Here is a 25,533-nt window from a genome sequence, read left to right as displayed (position 1 = left end):
GTTGCAATATGCATGTACAATGATAACCTCTGCTAGTCGGAACATCCATTAGCTCAAACATTAATATTTTTTCTTGTATCAAACAGTCCTGCACCCTTGGTAATGTAACAAGACCAACAAGAAGAGGAAGGCTCTTTGATAACACAGTACCAAAGAAGACTCCACTCAGTAGACATTTCAAGTAAGAATGCAGTAGTACAACATATGACTTGTGGTACATTTTTCATATGGAATATGTATCTAAATGAACTATGTTATTTCGTGCAGAGTGAATTTATATAGGTTTTGTTTCAAGTTAGATAATAAATACCCATTGAAGTATTGGTCACGAAATGAATTTCTGCAAAATCCAACAAACTCCTTCTTGTACGTGTGAAAAGAAATTCTGCACCAAATGGTCCTTGTAGAAACCGAGTATTTATTCATTTGTAAGCATAATGAGCATAATATTCAGTTACAGTAGTAGACTTAAGTTTTTTTTTGAACAATGAATAATGCATGTGCCTACATGTGTGTATCTGTATTTGGGATTTTTGTATACATTATAGTTGGCTTCATCTAATTTACATAAGCTCTTGACATCACTTTTCTTTCAATCGACTTAGTCAGAAACTTATAGATCTAGGCCCTGAAAAATTTAAAGGGCAGCTCTAGGCTGAAAATATATATTCTAAATAAATACAATCAAATTCACTGAGCAAAATGTTGAAAGTTTTATCAAAATCTGATAACAAATAACAAGTTATTGAATTTTAAACTGTAGCAATATTTTGTGAAAACTGTATGTGCACATCCTCATGAATATTCATTAGGTGGTCTGATGATGTCACATCCCCACTTTCCTTTTTCTTATATTATTACATGAAATCATAATTATTTAGATTTAGTTCCAGACTTAGTAATTTTATATATACTGAAATGTTTAGAAGTCATTTTTCTCTATGCAAAGTTAAATTAATCAGTTACCAATTTCCTGAACATTCTTGTCTTTCCAGGCTAGTAGACTTTCAAGCCAAGTTTCAAGCATTACGATTGAACTACTGGGCTTCATTTGCCCAACAAAGAGGGATAGAGGTGTGTCTAGGACCTGGTATGTTTCACTCTCAGAATGGTCTTCGGCTCTTAGAGAACAGTGATGGTCTAATCCATAGACCAATTGTAAGTTACCACTCATGCCCATCTGTAATGTCAGTGTATTGGTTACAGAACAAGTACTCTTGATGTTTATATTTTGTGCAAAATAATTTCTTTACACAAAATAAAGATGTTATGTTTATTCTATGATACATGTACTTAATAAAAAGGTAATACCAAAAAATGATCAACCTTGTTGGACATCCAACCTCCATTTTTCTCAAGTCTTACTTCACGTCATAATCTGACCAAGTCATAATCCTTTGAAAACATTACAGACTGTCAAAAGAACCAGAAATCAGAGAAAGAAAATTTCATGAAGGTCCCACATATAGGGGGTCAGACATACATATTTTATGGAATTGCCCAAATGCAATGTACATGTACATAATAAAATGTATCAGAAACAAAGTTTGACCTCCTGTTGCTATTTGAAACATAAAAAATTGAACTAAATTGATGTATATTGTATCATTTTCTATCCAACTGCAGTATATTTCATACCTATATGTCTGATAAAATAAATTATCTTTGATTTTTTTTCTTATCATCAGGCTGATTGGAGCTTTGTTGAACTTGACTTTGAAGTAGGAGAGAGCCATGTATATCTCTACACATCAAATGCAGATGAGGTTAAGGTATTATCTCAGCAGTCCAATACCTATGTGTATGAGGGTGTTTAGGGCATATGGGTTTGTGTCCTTCTGGAATATCAATTTTTATATTTTTTATTAATTTTGTTTTCTTTTGTAAGAGTAATAAGACACACATAAACAATGAAGAATTTGATTGAGAGAGCAACTGATAATGGTCATTGTTTATATCAAACTTTTTCATCATCATAATAATATTGCTAATTCAGCCTAATTATTTTGTACACGTTCCTTCTTGTGATTAATTTCATTTCACTTTGTGTTTGTTCTTTATCTTTTTTTACCACACTCTGTAACTGGAATATTTCTTCATGTTGCCTGTATAAATTCAGGATATAAACATGTATCCTCTTTGAAAGGGAGAAGAAAGTCTTGTCATAGTGATAAAACAAAGCTGAAAAAATTTAAAAAAATGTGGTTGAATTATGGTCTGAATGTTGTACTTGTTATGGTCAACCAAAAGAATTACCCTTATCCCCCCTTCCCCTCCCTCAATTGGAGAAAATAATAATTTGCCTCAAAGTTTTAGAAATGAAGACTTTGGGTAAAATTGATATAAAATTCTTAATTTTAAAAAAGGTCTGCTGTCATTCTCTTTAATTTGTTATTTCTTTGTTTTGCCAATTTGCAGTGTCACATGATCATCAAGCCCCCAGCAGAGAAGCATCATCTTGCCAGTGTCAACAGGTGACTCAATTCTTACCAAATGTGTATGATGTTCATCAATTCTTGCCAATTTTGTTCCTATACTTGTACTTATCAAGTGTTGGTGTCTTTATTTCAGTCTCAAGCTTATATATATAAACATTAACATACTTGCACAAGGGTCTATTGTTTGAGAGAGTTGGTATAGTAAAACATTTCTTTTTAAAAGCAAAATGACTAATTGCATATATTGTAAGTTTTTTTATCCTGTGAGAGCTAATCTTTCTCGTTATTTTCATCTTTTCATTTTTGTCTCACCTGCGAAGCAAAGTGAGACTATAGGCACCGCTTTTCCGACGGCGGCGGCTGCGGCGGCGGCGTCAACATCAAATCTTAACCTGAGGTTAAGTTTTTGAAATGACGTCATAACTTAGAAAGTATATGGACCTAGTTAATAAAACTTGGCCATAAGGTTAATCAAGTATTACTGAACATCCTATTAGAGTTTCATGTCACATGACCAAGGTCAAAGGTCATTTAGGGTCAATGAACTTAGACCATGTTGGAGGAATCAACATCGAAATCTTAACCTGAGGTTAAGTTTTTGAAATGTCATCATAACTTAGAAAATATATGGACCTAGTTCATGAAACTTGGACATAAGGTTAATCAATTATCACTGAACATCCTGCATGAGTTTCACGTCACATGACCAAGGTCAAAGGTCATTTAGGGTCAATGAACTTTGGCCGAATTGGGGATATCTGTTGAATTCCCATCATAACTTTGAAAGTTTATGGATCTGATTCATGAAACTTGGACATAATAGTAATCAAGCATCACTGAAAATTTTGTGCAAGTGTCAGGTCTCATGATTAAGGTCAAAGGTCATTTAGGGTCAATGAACTTTGGCCGAATCGGGGGTATCTGTTGAATTACCATCATAACTTTGAAAGTTTATTGGTCTAGTTCATTAAACTTGGACATTAGAGTAATCAAGTATCACTAAACATCCTGTGCGCGTTTCAGGTCACATGACCAAGGTCAAAGGTCAATGAACTTTGGCCGAATTGGGTGTATCTGTTGAATTACCATCATAACTTTGAAAGTTTATGGATCTGATTCATGAAACTTGTACATAAGAGTAATCAAGTATCACTGAACATCCTGTTCGAGTTTCAGGTCACATTATCAAGGTCAAAGGTCATGTAAGGTCAATGAACTTTGGTCATGTTGGGGTTTTTTGTTGAATAACCATCATATCTCTGTAAGTTTATTGGTTTAGTTCATAAAAAGTGGACATAAGAGTAACCATGTATCACTGAACATCTTGTGCGAGTTAGAGTAGTATTCAAAGTCAGCACTGCTGCTATATTGAACCGCGTGATGCAGGTGAGACGGCCAGAGGCATTCCACTTGTTAGTATATGTACACCTATCATATCCATTGATTTGTGCATGTATTACAGAGATGTATGCTAATCTTGTTATAAAGTGGTTGATTGTATACATGTACTTACACTTATGATTAAAAAGTGAGCTTCTTTGTATATACCAGAGGTGCAGAAGTTATGTGTATCATGATCAAGGTAGTGCACCTTACTTTCCCTTTCAGCTTGAATTAGATACCTACAACAAGATTTGTAACAAGATTATAGAGAAACCAAACTTCCGTGCTGTGATTTAATTTTGTAGAGTTAGCTACTGCCGGCAGAAGTGCAAGAATTTAGAGCCAGCACCTGAGAACATTTCTGATTCTGAAGATGAGGAAGAGGAAGTGAAGGATGCTAAGAGAATGAATACAGAGAATGAAGAAAGGGTAGGGTCTCATATTTCGTATCTATTGGTTTATGGAACTGGGAGGTTTCTTTCTTGCTTATACTGAGAACAAGTTAACATTTAGGGTAGTATTGAGACGGCAAAAGATTTTCTGTCATTGGAAATGTCTGATTTCCATTTCAACTTTAAAATGATTTGTAATGTATAATAAGTTTGTTGAAAATAGATTTAATCAATCTATTCACTGGTAAGCAGAAGTGAAGCATACAGTTGGTGGTATAGAATGCAATTCAACCCATTCCTTTTTTTCATAAAGGTACATGTATTGCCAGGTACTGAATTTAAAATAAAATGAGTAATGAATGTTCAAATTAATAGGTGTTTTTATACCACTTAGTTCAGCATTTTAGAGTTAATACATTTTGTGTGGATAACCTATAATTGCCACTCTCCACCCAGGTGATTAATAATTTTGGTAGTTGGGAATTTCTTTCAATGATGTGAGTACTTGTACTATGATGATACAATCAGTTAGAGTACATAGACTTGCTTGGTGGTTATCCATTGTAGTTTTTTTTCTTATTGCAGATAAATGTTCGATGCATGAAGTGTATGTATACATGGATTTTATCTTTATTAATTTTCTGCCTTTGTTTAGGATTTCATTCACAAGCTTGTAGTATATGAATTCCGTGGATCCTGGACAAGGTTCAATAGAGATGTGGTCTTTGGGCTCTATGACTCATACAGCAAAGCACAGGTAAGAAATATCCATTACCATAGCAGCTGAAATACTAACTGTTGTGGATTTAAGAAATGACCATTAGTGTTCAGAGTCTTCTTCTTTTGGGGGGTTTATATGGACTTTTGAATTTCTTAGTAATGGCTACATTTTGAGCTTTCTTGACTGTCGGATTTATATGGTCAGACATCTTTTAATGTTCTTCCTTGAGTCCAACTTTAATTGATATGTGTCTTCCAGTGTCTTCTTTTGGTGACCAGAAAGTTTTTCTAGCCATGTGGAGGATTCAGTGACATTTGCTCCAGGGGCAATCTCCAAAAACTAACCTTTACCCTGATCTCAATGAAACAAAATTCAACCAAATCAAAAGTAATCCCAAAATAACCATTCACTATCCTAACCCTATAAATTCTTTTAAAAAAATAAGGCAGGAATAGACTTACTGTCTCTCACCTCTGTAGCATCCTCCATATCTTGATTGTTGAATTGAAGAAGTGTATGAAATCAGAGTTTTTCATGTTGAATATGAAAATTGTGTGCTTTTCTTGTACCAGCTGTGCCTCTGAATGTTTTGAGTAAAAATTATTGGTAGAAAAAGTAGATAAGTTAAACTTCAATGGGCGTTGGTAATTGCTCATGAAATAAATTTTCATGCTTTCATCATTTATTTAAAACTCATCCTTGTAATGAATTTCTTTTCACAGCAGCATTGCCTGATACTAATGCAAGATATTCATGTACTTGTATTTTTTTCTCTTTCTGTATTCATTCTTTTAATGGATGTATTGCCTTTTTCCTTTCACTTATAAGTTTTTTATCAGTACTGGAAAATAAATGGAATTGAATTCTCTGTTTTTTTCCTCTTAGACTCTGAAGCAGAATCTATCCACTGAGGCCTTGAAAGGTGTGAAGATGGATAGCAGTGCACAAGCAGTAAGTAGATCTGGGCCCCGTCTTACAAAGAGTTGCGATTGATCCGATCAATCACAAATATGGAAAGCCAGCAAAGTCAACATATAAAATGCATGTTTGTTAAAAAAAATCTAGATATGAATGTATATCCATAAATTCATTGATTTCTTGACAATTTCGGGTGTTCTCCTTTGTTTACAAAGGACATTTTTGCTAATTTTCTGTAGAAAAAATTATGACACTTATGGATTTCCATTGAGTTACGATTGACTGGATCACTCGTAACTCTTTGTAAGACGGGGCACTGAATTCATTATTCGTTATGATTAGAAAGTACAAAGGTATCACGTTGTATAGTCACAGCACAGATGAAACAATTGCACATACAAATACAAATGCATTGTAAACGAAAAAATTATAGGTATCTGGGAAAGTGTGGGGTAGGGGGTAATCCACTTTGTTATTCAAAGCTTAGATTATAAAAGCCTATTTGTTTAATATGGAAATGAACCTGCATATCTTTGACAGGTTGTGTGGTGTAGTGGTTAGAGCATTGGACTCTTGATGGTAAGGTCGTGAATTGAATCTCTGCTCTGCTATTGTCTCCACTTTGATAGAAAGGCCCAAGTAATATCAGTAATCTATAATGTCAGCCACTATGTTTCAAACTTAGATGTAAAATGTTTCCTATGTGATTAGTTATAGCAGCTGGCATTAAACAGCAAAAAGCCAACCAGTTGAGTTTACCATAACCTATTTAAGTATATGCTGCAGGCTAACTTGAAGTAATATGTTGACTCTACATGTTTAATTGTTACGTCAGAGATTCAGATCCTCTTTTGATTCTTCCTGACATAGCGGCGGCAGACTGGTGGTATACAAAGTGCTCCTGGTACCCCCTCCTCGGCTGGTTCTAGCTCCACAGGGGCAGCTGGACACACCCCTAGCCCAATGTCTAAGATGCAAGCTGGTCATGGGGCTAGTATGCTGCAACAGCTTCTGGCTGAGACAAGCACCAAGTTCATGGTCTTTACTGAAGAGGTATGTACTTCTGTCACTGCTTACACTATTGCATAGTCCCATAAATAATCAACCTTTTAGCACATCCAATCAAAGTTTTCATCCCTTCCTATGTTTCTTCATGAACTGTTCACGTTAGTGGATGATGATTTGAAAGCTCTGCAACCTTTCATATGAACTGGAAATATCAAAGGATAGAAATAGAAATTTCTTGAAAATAGGGCATCAGATGTACGTACCTTATGGAATCACCCTACTATTAGTATACTACAGTGAAGACTATGGTTTATGCATGCAGAGTCTAAAACCACTGTAGTATCCAGACGGGTTACTTACATAGTTAATTAGTAGTTTGTTTGATTTCAATTCAAGTGCATTGTTATACAAATAATGCTGAGGTGTGAGTATGTAAGTGAGGCTATTTACCCTAGACACCTGCAATGGCACTATACCACAAATTATATTTGTTTTATAAATGGATTGGCAGGATGAATTTGTAGTGGAAAGTTCGTTCAAACCCAAATTTTCTAGGATCGTATTAACGAAGATGAAACACCTACTTGGCAAACTATGCGTGTAGTGCATCAAAATTCTTGACGAAACCTTTTCTTTAAAAAAAATGCATATTTCAGATGGCATCTCAGTTTTCTTTGCTAGTGGTAAAATTATACATCTAAAACTAATGATCATGTGACTTGCATATGCACTTGCTATTGGCTACATCCTTGAACCTGTTTTATTAAACTGGATATTAAGAGAATAAGTATTTGACTAGGTATACTTTATACATTATGTAAATTTAGATGACTTTTCTTTCTCAATACTTTGTTTCCATATTTATTTTCCAGACATCAGGAAGTAATGAACAACTGTCTGGTGTTATAGCTTGTAACAAAGATGATGTCATGACCAACAATTGGCTTGGTAATTCATTGAGTGTTGTGCTTTACAATGCCTTAACTGTAGTCATTATAGTGGCTGACCTTTTATAGACAGTATTTAATTGAATGTCACCATTTTAATTATTTTCAAGTTGAAGTGAGACATCAGGTCTTGCTGTACTAGTTGTGTAATGATGATATTAACTTTTTGTCTTTGATGGTACATAAGTTCATAAAGATATAGTTGGAAGCATCCATAACAATGTACAAGAATTGTGAAAAAAATAAACTAAAAAAGAGACACTTGGATCATGATTATGACATATGAATACAATGTTTTAATCTAATTCATTTTTATTGCAAGCATAAAATGTGTTTCAGTGGACCAAGTGTATTAATGTAGAATTTGTCATTGTTGATGAATAGATGTAAATCTTAATTGATATAGAAATGAGAATTAGAATTGAAATAAATATTTGAGTTGAGAGCAAGTTGAATGTGATGATTTTGAATAATTAATATTGGAAATTTGAATATGAATTCAAATTCAGCAATGAAATATGAAATCAAAAAAATATTATAAAATGGAGAATGGAAAAACTAAGATAATTGAAATTAAAATTAGAACTGGAATTGAGTGGTGTAAAAGACTTGTGTTTCAGTGATGATTGTTGAAGAATCTATGATGTTAATAGTACATTTTTGTTTTCTTTTCTACAGTTGAACTTATTAACAGTCAAGTTATGTTGCGAGGTTCAGATAGTTCTGGTTATGTATTAGTATGTGCAGCTAATGCACAGGTCATGCAGAGAGCTCATTGGCCAAAGTGGATGGAGAGTAAATTGACCAGTAAAACCACGGTGGTTGGTACATTGGATAGGATGCAGGTAAGATTCAATACGAAAAATATATCAATTAACCTTTATGTGATAATTGAAAAACTGAATTCAAATTTAGGGCAGAAAAATATTCTAGGCAGGAGTTAGTATTTTTTTTTTGGACTTATTTTGAATCTTTTGAATGTGTATTGAATCCAATTGAAATTGTAGCTCTATTGAAATGTAAGATGGTTAATTATTTTGATATATTGGAATTAAATTGTGACCTTGTAGAATATGTGTGTTTTTCTCTGTTTGGTATAATGGTGATGAGGTGTAAAATATGAGGAGGAATTTGACACTTGACTAACAGTTTGGTGGTACAGGTTTTTGGGGTTAGTGGGTAAATCATGAACTGTGAACTGGTTCCAGGGTTCAACCCCCCACAGCTCTACTTTATGTGTACTAGATTATGAGCTTCTAATTTCAGTGAATCACTTTATGTAAGACTTTCATAGGTTGATGAGATGACAGTGGGGCCAAAATGATGGTAATTAATATAAAATGCATGATAATATCTACATGAGAACATGCTAAATACCTCAAGCTCAGTGATAGTTGGCATTTCTGGATGTATTCATTTTTATTTACAATTACTGTATTAGCAGTTTAGATTCATATCTTGACTTTGCAACTGTGTTAACAATATCCCATATTCTTTGGAAGGTACATGCGTTTTAAATGGTTAATGTGTCCTTTGACAAGTTCTGACCTATCATATGTTCTTACTCCCCCACCCCTGACAGTATTTTGCAACAGTTGGTTACCCTGCTTCTCGAGTGAACCCAGCCATCCACCAAGAAGACCACGTCAAATGGCTTGCCATCTCCAACATAGAGAAGAACCCCAACCACAACCGAAGTGTGACCGACGTCCCCGCCCTGGTGGGGAGCGGGGACTCCGTGGGTGGGGTTGTCAGTGATACGGTGGGCGGGGCATCGGAGGATGTGGAGAACGATACGGTGCAGCTGCAGAGGATCATCTCGCGATGTTCCTGCAGATTCTACTACAACATGTATGGCAGGGACGTGGATCCTGATGTTGCTGCGCAGGTGCTTGCCAGAGGAGATGTGGATAAGGTGAGAGGTGCATTATTTAGGGATGATAGTACATGCAATGATGTGTAGATCTTGATGATGGGGGGGGGGTAGAAATCGAAATGAAAGGAGAAACAGAAAGATGTAAAGGAAAACATACGAAATTTTTTATTATTGATCATTTTGTAGTAGCAAGAAGCCATTTATGTTATGATTATGATATTCTTCTGGTCAATGTTGTTTCACATGTTGAATGTAAATTTGAATTCACCCCACATACATAATTATTTGCAATGAGCATGTAGTATGAGAAAAGGGAAAAAATGGTAGTGGTGAATTCCTTGAAATGGTTATGGAGTCATCGACAACCTAATATGAGGATTATTAGACATTGACTGTGGCCTGTATTCCCATGTGGTTTCTCAGTCAACCATAAAAACTATTCAGAAACACTACCCTTAATGATTTCTTTTCATATCATCCTGAACCGAAGCCCCTATCCTGACTGTAACCCAAACCAAACCAAGTAGGAAGCAAATGTGGTTCACCAATCATAAGCAGACCTGCGCTTTACCATACCAATATTTGTACTAATTCCTCAATATTTTTTTTTGTTCAGGGAGATGGAGATGATGATGGTGACCCACTTGGTAAAGAAGAATCAATAAATTCCATCACAGTGGTCCATCATGACCTAGACATCTGCACCAACTCAGCCCAGTACTCAATGATCATGGATATCATCAACAATCTACTGCTCTATGTAGAACCAAAGAGAAAGGTTTGTTCTTTGTCAATTCCATGAGATGATCAGCCTTTTTATACATCCAACCCCCATTTTCCTCCATTCTTACTACACTTCATGAACTTCCCAAACCAATATTATTGAAGAAAATTTCACATTTTTAATGAGAACTAGAAAACAGAGACAAATAATCTCAGGAAGATCCAACATATAGGGGAATGGACGAATATATTACGTAATTGACTCTTTGATGATCAACACCACCAAAGGGAATTTCTACTCATTCAATTTTGTTGGTAAGTTCTTCAAATAAACCATTTGGTCTCCTTGTCACAATATTTAACCATTTTACTCTTTTCCAGTCAGACTATGCATATAACCATAGGGAAACCAAATAATCATTGAAAAAAAATGGGAAAATCTTATAAAGTGAAGTGCTAGTAATACAATTGGATCATTAGAAATAGGACAGTAGTTAGCCAGCATTAGTATTAGACAGAGTAATGACTGGATCTGATTGGGTTTAGCTATACTGATATGAAATGGTCTTGGAAGTAAACCAACTGTTAACAAACAAAGCATATATAAAACACACCTATACCACCACCAGTTTCATAATTACCAACATGATGATTGTAATGTAATAATGGTATTTTCAAGATTTTGCTTGTCATGATAATGAGGATTATAATAATGGTAAGACTAGTACAAAGTAAGATAAACGAGATTCAAATTTTCTATTCCTCTCCATGTTTAGGAAGCCATAGCAAGGATGCAACATATGAGGTTTGCCTTACAACTCAACAATACAGAAGATCAGAAAGAGCCCATCATGCAACTTCAGAACTCTCTCAGGTAAATATCAAGCTCAGTTAATTTATTGATGCGATCACAACATATTTCATATATTCAGAGGAACTGTTAAAATTATACTGTGTTGGAAACATACATTTTCTCTTTTTCTTTGCTCTTGATATTTGTAGGAATTACATCTCCCACAATCGACGGATAGAGAGAGATCTGTACAATGCTCATCGGTCTTTGGAAGATTCAGGAAATGAGCAACCGTAAGAATGAATATGATACATTTTTCTGAATATACATTTCCCCTCTTCAATTAGTATCCTCCCTTACTTGTATGTTTAATCTCATGTTTACTTACAACGTCATCCAGATTTTTCTTGTTACTTTTTTTTATCTTAAATATTAGTATTATATGTTAATGTATTCACATAGTCGTGTTGACTGCGTATGAAGATGAGCATAGCTGCATGTTTCTATATGTTTGAAGATGTAACTGAATTAGCTTGGTGAAACTAAGAATTTTGTCCAGTTAAGTATAGATAAAAAGATGGATGGATGGAGACCTCTCGTACCTTTTATCAGTGAATACCTTAATGACGGATATGTTTCATAGATATTAATAGGAGAGAGCTGAAACATTGCCATCTGAGTGCAGTGTCAAAGTCTGTAAACAGACCATTTGCTGACTATTGGTTGAATGTCTAATTCTGGGGGCCTTAACACAAAGGCCCAAATTCACAATGGTGGTTTTTAAAAACATCGCTTGAACCCATGGTTTATGCAGATTTCCTGTTGAATTACGCTTATTTACCTTACGATGCGCGGTTTTGTCACAGTGCGCCAAATTGACACTGGTTGCCATGCTTATATAAGTACGCTATTTTATTCATGAGTCCACTGTTTGAAGAGTGGACTCATTAAATCAAAACGATGGACTCATTAAAAAAATAGCATGGATAACGACGGCAACAGGCACCAATTTGGTGCACTGTGACAAAAACGCACATCAGCATTGGACATTTTTTAGTATACGCTGTGAATAAGCATAATTGATACAGGAAGTCTGTATAAACCATGCGTTCAACTGATGGTCTTAAAAACCACCCTTGCGAATTCGGGCCAAAGTGTTTTTAAAATGGACTGATCGTTCAATTGATTTTCATGATGGTTACCTCAGTATAATCAATCATAAAAATGAGACCTATAATCAATCACAAAGCTGTATTACTGAACCATTGTTCGATTGTTTCTATATTTCTGTTCCTGAGAAATGTGTTTGATTGAATTGATATATTTGCTTTCAGACTGGTAAGGAAGGTATCTGAATTAGAGAAACAGCTGTATGAATCTAAAGAATCTCTTCTCAATGCAGCTGAGGATCTTAGGATCATGGTCAGGTAAGTGAATCCAGCAGGGGGCTGTTTCATAAAGCTGTTCGAAGTTAAGAGCGACTTTAAGAACGGCTGGTGATCCTGTCTTACGCGATTATGAATATACCATGTCCTCCCGCATTTTCCACAAGAAAGGATCACTAGCCGTTCTTCAAGTCACTCTTAACTTACAGCTTTATGAAACACCCACCAGGAGCTCATGTCATTTATCCAGGGGTTGAATGATTGGTTTGATGTATTGTTAAGAAAGAAAGAAAAAGTGTCTTATTTTAAACACAAATCTTACAGCAGTTGATATTAACTTTCCAACAGTAAATAATACTTTAAAAACTTCTAAATACTTGTACAAATATTTACTATGAAATATTATGCTATATTTTGAGTTTCTGTATAGGTAAAAAGGAAAGATAATTCCTAATAGGAGTGACATCATTGCAATTGTTCAGATATGTTACGAATCTGATTGGGCCTTTTCTTCAATATAAATTCATGAAACTGACAATAATTTTAGTTGTTGTTGATGCAACCTATGAACATGACCATTCAAGTCGAGTAGCATAACCTCTTGGCTACTACCATCTCTATACCACTCAGTTCTACAGTATTTGTCTTTCGATTCTCTTTGTTAGTTGTTATAAGGAGATCCAATTACAGACAGCACTGAAGAAGAAGATGCATCAAGGTATATCTCTTCTTTTAAATTTGATTAAATATTTTCAGTCCTAGAATACATGTGCTTTCCTGTCATGAATCTTATTTACGTTTGTAACTGAATTCCCTACATAAAGTCATGTTCAACTTTGCTACATACCTGAATAGCTTTCCAGCTTGTTAGCTATGAAGATATTGGAGGATTAAGAAATGAAAGACACTGACCAAAATTCCCACTATAAGTTGCAGCTAAAAGTGACTTTAATTTTTGCTAAGGTGCATAGAGACTTTATATCATAATGTGATATGCACTATACAAGAACTGTTTATTATTATCATTATCTTTATTAAGTCTGGACCTTCAATTTGTTTTCATCCATGAAAATAAGACAGACAAATCTTTCCTTGCATGTATCACTATTGAAATATGATCTTTGTTCTCTTTTATCAGAGCAGTGTCAGGATTGTTATTATAATTCATGAAAAATGTATTTGACTATGTAGTTACCAGAATCTGATGTTAGTAGGATTAATTTCAGATTTTTTGAGACATGCTGAATTTCTTTCTTAGTATTGAGCTATACAAAAAAGCTAATCATTGGTATTTTGTATACCATTAACTCTGCATGTTTATTACCCATCTGTAGCTGATAGTGTTCGTGTTGCTTGGCGAGCTGAGGTGTGTTTCAGTCTAGCCAAGTGGAGATTAACAGAAGCAGATGGACAACTGGGTATAGCAGACCTAGAACTCAGACATTTCAAGTAAGACATATCCTTACATTGATACAGTTGCCAATGTGATTAGGAATTCATATGAGCATGCCTACAGGTATCTGACCATAGAATGATCTGTAACCTATGACTCGTGCCAGGACCGTTATAATATGAAAAACGTCTTGTATGCTTCCTGGGTCCTGTAACATCAACAATTGATAGTGGAGCGGATTTTTATGATTGATCTTACTGGTTTTTAATACATGAAATTGTAGGAATCAGCCCCATTATTATTCGCTACGCTCTATGTTACAGGCCCCTAAGCGTAAATCCTAGAACTCAAATGATATAAAATGTCTGTCTTAATGGTTCTGTCAAGGTGTAGTTGCTGTTTAAGAATACTTCTTCTGATGATTAATGATTCTTCAGCAAGAAATTGATCAGTATTGTGCCACACTTAACCCAGGTGAGGTAAATTGGGACATGAGAGAAAGTTATTATTTGAAACCCAGATGGTGTAAGAGCTTCTTTGCTTATAGACAAGTTTATAATACTGCATTATTGTACCCTGTTTGAAACTTCTCATTAAGTTAGTGTTCATGAACATGTACAATTATCGTTATTTTCTCATTAAGGCTATGTTGTTATGATTTCAACACGGGTTCTTTCATTATGTCCTAAATATACATAGCAGTTGAGGTCCATATAAAGCTTGTTAGCTCTCTTCCTCTTATACTAGCAGTCACTTTTGTATTGTTTTTTTCATTTACATTTTTCCATTGAATATTTAATATCTGCTATGACCCCAGTGCCCAGTAACATATAAGCTACTAATCAAGTGTTCAACGTATCTCTTTGTTACAACCCCCAGGTATTGTAGGAATATCAAGTCAGATGATTCAACTGAAAACCTGATGGAGCTTGCGTATGTGACAATCACAAACCTCCTTCCCAACGATGTCTATAAGGTATGATTATAATGTTTATTTGGTGAAAATAAAAACTTGTATCCCTGGTGGCAACCCAACAGAATGCCGAAATTGTGGTCCTTATCAATCGACAATTACACATTTTTTACCAGAATATATTCACACATATTTTAGTAGTCATAAGAACAAGAACTTGGGTGGTCTTTTAGTCAGATTTTATTTTTACCTATTTTATTATCATTACCACAACTGGGGCCTGTTGCATAAAACTTTTTACCTGAGACAACTATGGTAAATACTGAAAACTAAGGTTAGTCTGATTTCTGCCATTGACTTTAACACAGGGCAAAAACTCTGGTAAAAACAACCTGAGTTTTCTCAGGTAAAAAGTTTTATGCAATGGGCCCCTGGAAAATGCGTTTTAGGGTATCATTGTTCTGATATTCTATTGGCTTTTCAGGAAGTGCTGAGACCCCAGGACACTAGTGGTAGATCAGCACAGGTCGCACTCAGGGTTATTGCAAGAGGAAAACCACCAGGTAAGCTTCATCAACTGTGAACTTTACTTTAATCAAAGATTCTCTTCTTTAGTGTAAGTTATTAAAATGTCTTTCAAACTGCTGAATTAAAATCCCTGGGGTGGAGGCTCTTTCATGTGGTACACCAGTGCTATTCTGTTATAATCTTGCCCAGTAAAATCCTCTTATGTTGTAGTCTCGTACCACAAACCACCCTTTTCACTTTTGCCATTCTAAATATTGATATGCAATTAATTTGTAACAGATTTATTGAATCATTAGTGTCCAGGCCCATCACATACTGTAGATGTGGATATCAGTTGAAAATCGGTTGTGATAATTTACTAGTGAAAATCAAACTTTCATTTAACTGGAAACTATCTGTCTGTTTTCAGTTGGTGGGATTTCGGTACAGGAGAACTTTGAGGTCAATGTTGTACCGTTGACCATCCAGTTAACCAATCGATTCTTTAAGAAGGTGATGGCATTCTTCTTTCCTGGACGATCTGTTGATCATGACGGACCTGTATCAGCTTCAGCTTTCAGTGATGATACGCTTAAGAGTGAGTTCTCAGGGCCAGTTGATATCTGCCAATTCCAAGATTTTGATGGCATTATTTTATTTCTTTTTCGATAGAAATATCTGCATGTATATTGATATGTTTTAACACATGTACAGAAAAATGTATATATAAAATATGCAAAGATTTGTATGATATGAAATACATGTACTTACGGATGTACCTTGCAGGGAATTTAAAGAACAAGAAAGAAACCAAAAATCATCATGTTAAAGCAAAAATTCAAAATTTACATCTTTATTATATACCAATATGTATGTACATATGTATATTTATTTAAATATAACCTCTGTTTATCCATTCTGAAGTATTTATCTCTTCTGTTTTTCCACTCCTATTGTTCTAAAAAGGAATTGAATCTGAAGAGAATGATACAAGTACCTTTACAAGGGTAAGCCAAAATCTTATTTCTTAAAAGTAATATTTTTTAAAGTTTAAGCCTTTTTTTAAAGCAAGAATGCCCATTTTTACTCATTCAAACTCTTGTTACTCTTTGTGAATTCTCATTCATCTTGGATTAGAATATTTCTAGATAGAGAATGCATTATAAATGTCTGTTTTTAATGTTGTTATAAGATGTAAGAAACATTTTAAAAGATACCTGTATCAACCATGGATATATCATCTCTTAGAACTGTCAGTGATACATTATCCTGATATGTAAACACTATGATGTACACTGTGTATTGCATCACTAAATGCATTGCATGTCAGTATACATTCTTATTTGGTTTGAATACAGAGTGGGAGTTTGAGATCAACTAGCAGTGATGAATCAAGTATCAGTGGAACTCTACCAAGAGATGTTGCACCATCAAAGGTTTGTTATAACCCTACCTGCTATATCATGTAGCTCTTCATAAAGCTATGAAAGACTTTACACACAACTGAAACATATTCTTAGGTGTTAAATCAGCTACACAGTGATATACTAGTAGCATTTAGCTCAAGAAGGGGTTGCATTTCATCAACAAACACTGAGTTATTATTATTTTTGTAATTTGTATGTTTTGGAAGTCTAATATTTGTACTCGGTGCTACATGGAGGAGGGGGATGATATGCTTCCAACCATTGCAAATAAGATTCTTGCAACACTCCATAAAATTGTATTTATTAAGTAGTTGTTAAAAATATTTTTTCCTTTCTTAAAATTAATACATCATTCAACATCATTCGCAACTTCTTGAAATGAGAGAGCGGTTGCCATTGGACTCATACTCATAATCGCATGGTTGTGAGTTTGAACCCATGCTCTGCCATTGTTTTCACTTTTGTCGTCTATAAAGTCAGCCACTATGTTTTAATCTTAGACGTAAAATGGTTCCCATGTAGTTGGTTATATGCCAGTTTGGCATTTACCAACGAAAAAAGCTGTCCTGCCGAAATCCTAGGGAAATTCCATAAACAGACATAGATACCTTGTCCACAATTTGAGCCTCGTCTTTTTGACAGAATTCCTGTAAGCAGCCTTTCATTACCAATCTCCACATTTCATCATAAACAAAATAATGGGAATGCGAAAAGCTGCTCTGAAAAAATACATACCACCTGTGAAATAGGATTTTAGTGAAGTTCATGATTTCTATTTATCTCTTTGATCATCCTGAAATCTCACAATGGACACCAATGTTGATTATCTAATCCGACTATGGGTTACTTTGGAATGTTCTACATCATATTGGCATGACCCTAGGCCTATGATGAACAGCTAATCTGAAAGAAGAAATCTGATTAGTTATTGGATAATTTTTGGAACAAATTATGCATGCAACAATTATCTTGATTAACCATTGCCATTTTGTGGTAAATTGCAAATCATTTTTTCACAGGGCCTTAAAATCGGTTGAATCTTGAATGTGATAGAAACTTTGTATTGTACTCAATTTTATCCTTTTATAGCTCAGTGTTACTCAAACAGTCACATGATCGTCTTCGCATGGTTTGAACAGATTTATCTTATTTTATTTTCACCCCTTCCTTAGCCAAAGAGAAAGCAACTCCTAGCAAAGCTCAAGAAAACAGATGACATTGACAAGATGAAGGTAACATGAATCATTGATTTAAAAAAAAAATAATTAAAAAAACATTGAAAGAGGTTGTAGGAGATGTGTAGTTAATACAAATAATAAGATGCTAATGGAAGATATTGTTTAATTTATCCAACTTTCCAGAAAGTGCCATCTGGTCAAATTATTAGTTATTAATTAACAAAGCTCTCTCATGAAAATTTTCAATGTAGCTCCTGAATTGAAATTTCTACATAATTACATAATTTTGAAAAATAGTTTTAAAACATAGTTTAAAAAAAAGTAGTAAAAAATAGTTTTTAAACTTGCGCATAACAATAATTACATTTTTGTTTTGCGCAAGTTCTTTATCTTGCAAGCAAAATTGCTGCATATGTATTTCATCATTGTGCTGGTTAGATCTTGTTAGTTATATATATAATATTCATGCTTACTAATGTAAATTTGTATATCATCATGAGTATTCTATTTATGGATGGATCTTTTACTTTTCTAGGAGCGAGCATTGAACAATATGTTTGTTTACATCAAGATTCCAGCAGTACCTCTACTAGTCAGCTACAAGGTACGTAAACATTGACTTTCAAAAGGACGGTACGATAGGATAGGTATAGGATTCTTTTATCTATCAATTAAGAGGATGAAATTATTCTACCCATTGGAACCATATGTATTTGAATCAAGGATTTGAGTCAACAATCATTGCATCACAAAGAATCTAACTCTCCCTTTTCGGCAGATCTTTCGCTTTCGAGTCTACTTTAGAATGTAGAGAGCTGATTTAACCCTTAGAGAGGCTTATGGGCAGTAGGAATTCTGTGTTTTGTGCTGGTGGTATCTTTTATGCGTGCATTGAGCTGTGATTTCCCATGTGCAGTGGGGTCTCGGGGGGGGGGGAATCTCCTGTTTTATTGGTGCCTAGGTTCAATTCACTGGAATCAACAAGTATAAATGTCTCCTTGTTATCTTTCTTGAACATTATCTTTGAGTTTAATATCTGTTATTGTAACGTTTATAGGTGTATTATGGCATTTACCGATACCATAGATCTACAAAATGGGAAATATGATTTTTATAATGGTTTGATTTTGACCTTTGACCCCTATAGGGTGAGAAGGATAAGAACCTGGAGGATGTGCATAACTTTCATCTCCTGCTGCCGTCTTTAGAGTACCACAACAAAACATGGACTTGGCTTGACTTTCTAATGGGAATGAAGAAAGAATACAAGAATGCTCTAGTGTCACAGGTTAGTGTGTATTATGAAAATATGGTCTGTTGGTTACCCAACTGCTTAGAAAGCATGAATGCTTGCAGTAAAGAAACATCAAGGTAGATGCAGTGTATTACACAAGTCTATGAGAGTGTTGCAAGAAACTTATTTGAAATTGATTTATTACAAATATTGGGTGCAAATTCGCAATCGATGGTTCAATATTAACCGGAGCAAACCAATTAATAATTTCTATTGCAAAATCAAATTCATTGCAAAACTCTTGCCCTATGTCTGTCAATGTTAATAAGATTCATGTAAAGTATTAGAAGATATTTACAATGCATTATAGTCTTCAAAGAGTAAGATGTTTATTTCTTTTGAGGTTAGTAATGTAACTAGAGAAAGATTTATGTGATCCCAAAGATTTTCTTTGGAGGTGCTGTGGCTGATTGGTCTAAGGCGCCAGACTGTACATGGAAATTCTGGGGTTCGATCCCCGGCTGGGGCACCTTTGCCCATTAGCAAGGCATTTAATTGACAATGTTCTCTATCCTGCATTCAAATTAATGGAAATGCTAAAAAGAGAAAGAGAAAAAATTATGTGACTCAGTGTCAGATTGCAGGCATTTTGTATAATGTACATGGGGATAGGCTATGATACAGGCATGAGAAAGAGATTTGGAGCTGAAACAGTGGTGCCTTGTTCCAGATACGTATATATACCTTATAATAGAGGATAAAGTGGCAAGGGCACATTATGTGTTGTACAATGATAGTATTCATATATTATGTTGATAGCATTATCCAAATGGGGTAGAATGTTTATATCTTTATAATCTCTTTCATGTTTATCCATGTTGTAGGCAATCAAGGAGAAGCTTTGGTTCAAATCAGGCAAAGATGATGCTGGACCAGTGCCTATTGATGCAAGGTAATTATATACTTACATTGTACTCACTTGCCTCTTGGTACTTTGATAATTATTTACTCCATAAAAACTTTGTATCATGTGTATATATTTGCTCAGTACTTCAAACTTGAATATTTTGTGCTTATATCAATATCTCAACTATGAAGCCCATAGGTATTATAAAGGAGCGTGCATCATGATAAGTTCTGCTGTATAATAAATGCAATTTCAATCTATACAAGGATGATTACACTTTATTGCATTATCTTTATACTCATCTCATTAATTGGCCAAATAGTAATTTCGGGAACCATATGTCGATTTGTGCATGTGCACTTGTGTACAAGTGAATGGAGGCAGTGGTGTAATGAGCCAAAAAAATTAAGGGGGCTCGATATAGCGTATTACGTAAAATCAAAAAGTTGTGAGCGAGCAAAAATTTCGACATGTTTATTACAAAAATCCAAGTTTGTGATAGATTTTGACTTAATATTGTCACACATTTTGGTTAAGATGTTTGATATTCTCTCATCATTTATACTTCCATATTTTCATTCTTATGCTTTAATTAGTGTTTATTATATTAAATTGTACTCTACTCAGTTTATGTAATGAATGTCTTTGCTAAGATCAATTGTGAATGTCATTTTAAACTTGCCCAGTAACCTGAACACAGCCAAGCCCTCTCTTGTACTGTAACTTGCTCAGGGTCAAACTCTACTGGTCTGTCCACTATCTGTATTCTCCTCATTTTGGCTTTCCTTTGTCTTTCAGAAATCACTCACAGTGCATCTCCCTTCTTTGTGACCTTGCATCTACTTTCAGATAGTTTTACTCTCCTCACTTTCTCTTTCCAGTGACTTTCAACCCTGTGTAGTTCTCTTTAACCATGTGACAAACTTCAGAAACTCGTTCTTGTTTATTACCTTGGCTAGTACACATTGAGGTTCAGTAACTCCCTCTTTCTCTCTCCTAATTACAACTTTGCCTTTGCCCTTCACAGACTTCTCCCCCTCAACTCCTAATGTCCAAACTCCTAGTTTAACCCTGTGGTTGACTTTATCCTATCCTTGTTTGGATTGATTTATCCCCTCTCTCTCTCCTCTCTGAATCTGGGTTTTCGCTGTGTGCTGGGGATGAACTTCATGCTATGTCCAGAAAGTGTATATGAGAGAGCAGCTTCTCGGTCAAACTGAGTCTGTTCCAAGCATTGTCTTATATGTATTCCAGTTTAGTCTTCATCAAGTTTAGTGTGATTCTAAGTTTAGCTCAGAATTATCACAAGTTAAGTTCTTATAATTGTTCCAGCATCGTTTGAAGTTATCTCAGTCACCATTTTCCATTCATTGCCCATATCTGTATGCCAGTGAATAGAGAAGGAAATAGGAACCATTGCGTGTGATTTAATAAAGCGCTGCTGTATGAAGTGAACTGTGGTTCCCTGTTTCACTATAGTGGCACTAATTTTTCAAAAATATGTAGAATTTGGTGGAGTTTTGATCATTATTTCTTCATTGTGTTGCAGGGAAGATGTTGATAAAGCGAGATTATTGATGGGACAAAAAGCCACAAATATTGTAAGTAAAGATTTTGATACTGTAAAAACATAGTGGGACATGGTCCTTAGGCCCATTTCGTGAAAAGTTACAGTCTCCTGTTATATGTACAACAAATGATATGATATGATTGGATGAAATTAGATTTGTAATAGAATAATTGTAATAGAATACATTTAAAATGATTGTAACTTTCTGTAAAAACAGGGGCAATGTAATTGCACCCAAAGTAATTGTTACACCAGCAAATTATCATTAATAACACAAACCTATTATAAAGGACTTTGGTTCGTATTGTCAGTCTGTTTCATTTGCACTTCAATTCTTCAGATACTACACAACAGGCAATAAGAATTAGGATTATGATCTATGGCAAACTTTTATGAATTAGAACTGTGTCATCATATTCAATTTCATTCTGTTGCTGCCCTTTATCAGCATTTTTTTTTTGGGGGGGGGGAGGCTAGAACTATTTAATTCTATATTTGTTTAATAACAGCACATTCTGGATTTTTATGTAATTATTTGACATGTGATAGTACTTCACAGATAATAACTCTACTACTGGATTGAAATCAGATATTGTGTTGATGATAATGATGATGTCGATTCAGTTTCTTTCTTGATATTTTCAGGCCACAGAAGAGAAGCATTCTAGCAAGAGGATTCTCTTTGGCAAAGGTCAATCAGGTCATTGAACTTCTAGCCATATCACACTATGTAGGAGTCACTGCCTAGGAGTCCTATACTCTGTATAGAGGCAACTGCCCTCGGTTCACTGCTTGGGCGTCATTACATAGTCATAGGGGGTATTGGGATCACTGCACTGTATAGGGGTAAATGCTTCACCTACTGTAGGTCCTAGGTTCAAGTCTTTGGTGTTTTTGCATATTATGTTACTTTTGACTTAAACCAACAAATTTCTCTGTCAGAGTGTGTGCATTTTTATATGACTTTACCCAAGTGCAGCATATCAGACTGGGCCCTTATATCAAATGTTTCCTTGCACTTTTTTTTCTCCTTTTAAGTATGCTTTATTTGCCCACGTCTATTTTGAGTCCTCCTTTAAAGGTATCCACTATGTTGCTGGCAATTATGTCAGATGGGAGTATATTCCTGACAAAAATGAAATCACTTGATACACAAGAATGAAGACATAATCAATTAAATACAGATGTATAGTTAAGCTGTCATGGTGACCATTTCATAAAGCTGTATATAAAGTTATATAGTCATTCATAAAGTTATGAATGACTTGAATATGCATAAGTTTTAACCATGTTAAAGGTCCCATGAAATACAGCAAAGATGCTGATTTATTCGCTAACTTATTGGTAACTTCTTACGATTCCATCGAAATTTTACCAGAAAAACATCGCACATCAGGTTCAAAGGCAGTTTTATAGTGAAAATTGAGCCAAATTCGCCCGGCCAACGAAAATCAGCCCGATTTGGTTTTGTATATCACATGACAATTATGACGTCAGGGAAGGAAGCTGTTGAGTGTTGTTGATGTTTGGATCATGGAGTGCCTATTGTGGTTGCACGAGTGGATTCAAGTAAATAAATTGAATTGCTGGAATAATATTCAAAACCTGAATCTTCAAAAACTGAAGAATCAGACGCAGCTGATGACGATGGTGCAGCCATGATCAAAGCCCCATAAAATCTTTTAAAAATCTGTTAAGGATGAGCTCGGTCGAAACAGCAACTACACGAGGAACGTGTACAATAACTAGGGGTCCAGCTGCACAGCTAGGAAAGCCTTCCTTCGATGACGTCACAATGATTGACAGGTTTTGACAGGTTCGAAAATTTTAGTGGGCGTTCCCGTTGAAGTTCATTTCCGTGGAATAACGCAACACTGGTTCGTCGTACACAGGAACCGATGGCAAATTCGTAGTTTTCAAGTAAAACTACCTTATAATAGATCTGTATCTAGAATAAGATAGAATTGGTGTCATAGAACCTTAAACAAAGTTTGTCTGGATTTATGTGATTTTGCTTCAAATGGTGACAAATATACTTCGCTCTAAATTTGTAACCATATTTCAGCTTTAAGCAATGTCACTAAAAGTTATTAAGAAACCAATTTGGGCTTGAATTATCTTCATTCATAATTCATTGATTCGTAACTTTTACAAACAACTTTATAAAACATCCCCATCTAATTATGATTGATACTTTCTATCCATATCTGACTAGATGCTCCTGTTGACATGCATTCTAGTTTAGTCATAATTTGTCATATTCTTTTTAAATTAATATAATTATGCTATAAAACCATGTCCATTTGTTTATTCATATGGTTCCAATGTTATTTTAGAAGTATATGAAGATGTATACAATTAGATATAGGTAGAGGCTTATATTTGTACCTTTGGGTCAGTTTTTATGAATATAGACACTGTATTTAAATAGTAACATGAGCTCATCACTTGAAAGCTGTGTGAGGTGGTATATTTGATGAACTTAGTTTAAAGAAAATCATGAGTATAATCAGATACATTTTATGTGAGAAAAATTAACAATAGACTATCATTAATATAGAGCTGAGGAAAATGAAATATTACATGGAATGAAAATGCTATTCAGGGTAATACCTCATGATGAAATATTAGTTACCGAATATCAATGAATTGACTAGCCCGAACACCAATGAGTTCCTAATAGAGAGAGGGGGATTCACCAAGACAGAAAGAGAAAGAAAATATAAAATGAATAGAAGAAAAATGATGCAACAGAGTGAGGCTAGGTTCAGAAATGATGATTCATCAAGGATTTGGAAGGAGTCTTGGGCCCTGTCTCACAATACTTTACATCAATAATACAGTGTAAGAGCTTGTGTAAGCTACTGAAATAATGGTAGGTGATTGGTTAAGACCAATGTTTGAGCACATGTTGTATAATTATGAAGCTGGCCTATGTTTGTTTATTATTGTAATAATTTGACAACCTGACATGTCATAGAGCCCCATAAGGCTAAGGTCCTTTTTACAATAAAAAAAAATTCCCATTCCATTTCGAAGGTGAGCATTTGTTAGTGCTAAATCAAAACAGTCGTGGCAATAGAAATGTGAGCTTACAAAGATTATCTTCAAGTGCAATGTGTTTTGTAAAGAATTAAATTATTATTTTCCATGTAAATTTATAGTTTACAATTATAGTTATGCATTGCTGCATGCATTGTTTGAGGGATACTCAGAATCATATTATGAGGGTTTGATGCGATATTGATAAAGACATTTGAACACAGTTCGTGCTTTATGTATACTGTGTATGAATGTATGATTGTAAAGGTGTAATTACTTAGAATGTGAATTATTCACATGATTATTGTACAAAATGTATAGTATTTTATACTTTTTATACAATATCATTTAATTTAATAAAGATCTACTATTTTTTTCATTATCATTTAATGCATCATGTTGATTTCTCCATATTCTTACTTAAGAATTATTCACTATTTATTATACTTAATATTTGTTTGTGTCACAGTACACAAAGGATTAAAAATGTGAACTGATATGTCCATTTTCTACGGGATTTGCAACAAAAACAATTGTTTTAAAATCTCTGTCATGCTGTATTACTTTATTCTTATAAAAGACATTTACTTATCCATTTTATATGAAGCATTTTTTAGTGAATAGAGAGTACAATAACCCAATTAACATTGAGAATCATACAAACATGTATTAATGATGTTAATAGTTACATGTATGATTATGCAGAATAAGTTATATACCTCTTTTAAGTTACATTTTTATTAGTTGAACTAATGTCATGTGATGTGAAGAGTTTGTG

At 34.5% G+C, this 25,533-nt stretch overlaps 1 protein-coding gene across 2 annotated transcripts in view; it reads left to right on the top strand.

The window, feature by feature from the left end:
• The window catches only part of LOC121408999 (protein KIAA0100-like), a 61,878-nt gene extending 36,345 nt beyond the window's left edge, over window positions 1-25,533 (top strand). For both annotated transcript variants that reach the window (XM_041600767.1, XM_041600766.1), the window contains 28 exons: window positions 87-181; window positions 996-1,158; window positions 1,689-1,772; window positions 2,419-2,474; window positions 4,127-4,250; window positions 4,869-4,970; window positions 5,820-5,885; window positions 6,723-6,905; window positions 7,733-7,808; window positions 8,486-8,652; window positions 9,390-9,722; window positions 10,300-10,461; window positions 11,183-11,280; window positions 11,409-11,492; window positions 12,534-12,626; window positions 13,250-13,302; window positions 13,919-14,033; window positions 14,857-14,953; window positions 15,375-15,453; window positions 15,828-15,995; window positions 16,364-16,404; window positions 16,756-16,833; window positions 17,997-18,056; window positions 18,538-18,606; window positions 19,150-19,290; window positions 20,121-20,188; window positions 21,693-21,744; window positions 22,359-25,533. In XM_041600767.1, coding sequence (XP_041456701.1) covers window positions 87-181; window positions 996-1,158; window positions 1,689-1,772; window positions 2,419-2,474; window positions 4,127-4,250; window positions 4,869-4,970; window positions 5,820-5,885; window positions 6,723-6,905; window positions 7,733-7,808; window positions 8,486-8,652; window positions 9,390-9,722; window positions 10,300-10,461; window positions 11,183-11,280; window positions 11,409-11,492; window positions 12,534-12,626; window positions 13,250-13,302; window positions 13,919-14,033; window positions 14,857-14,953; window positions 15,375-15,453; window positions 15,828-15,995; window positions 16,364-16,404; window positions 16,756-16,833; window positions 17,997-18,056; window positions 18,538-18,606; window positions 19,150-19,290; window positions 20,121-20,188; window positions 21,693-21,744; window positions 22,359-22,421 — 2,970 coding nt within the window. In that variant the 3' untranslated portion in view covers window positions 22,422-25,533. The remainder of the gene's footprint in view (window positions 1-86; window positions 182-995; window positions 1,159-1,688; window positions 1,773-2,418; window positions 2,475-4,126; window positions 4,251-4,868; window positions 4,971-5,819; window positions 5,886-6,722; window positions 6,906-7,732; window positions 7,809-8,485; window positions 8,653-9,389; window positions 9,723-10,299; window positions 10,462-11,182; window positions 11,281-11,408; window positions 11,493-12,533; window positions 12,627-13,249; window positions 13,303-13,918; window positions 14,034-14,856; window positions 14,954-15,374; window positions 15,454-15,827; window positions 15,996-16,363; window positions 16,405-16,755; window positions 16,834-17,996; window positions 18,057-18,537; window positions 18,607-19,149; window positions 19,291-20,120; window positions 20,189-21,692; window positions 21,745-22,358) is intronic.

This window comes from Lytechinus variegatus, chromosome 2 (assembly GCF_018143015.1).
Source record: "Lytechinus variegatus isolate NC3 chromosome 2, Lvar_3.0, whole genome shotgun sequence".
In the NCBI taxonomy this organism is placed as follows: Eukaryota; Metazoa; Echinodermata; class Echinoidea; order Temnopleuroida; family Toxopneustidae; genus Lytechinus; species Lytechinus variegatus.
Note: the sequence above shows the minus strand (reverse complement) of the source record. Positions and strands in the feature narration are given on the sequence as shown.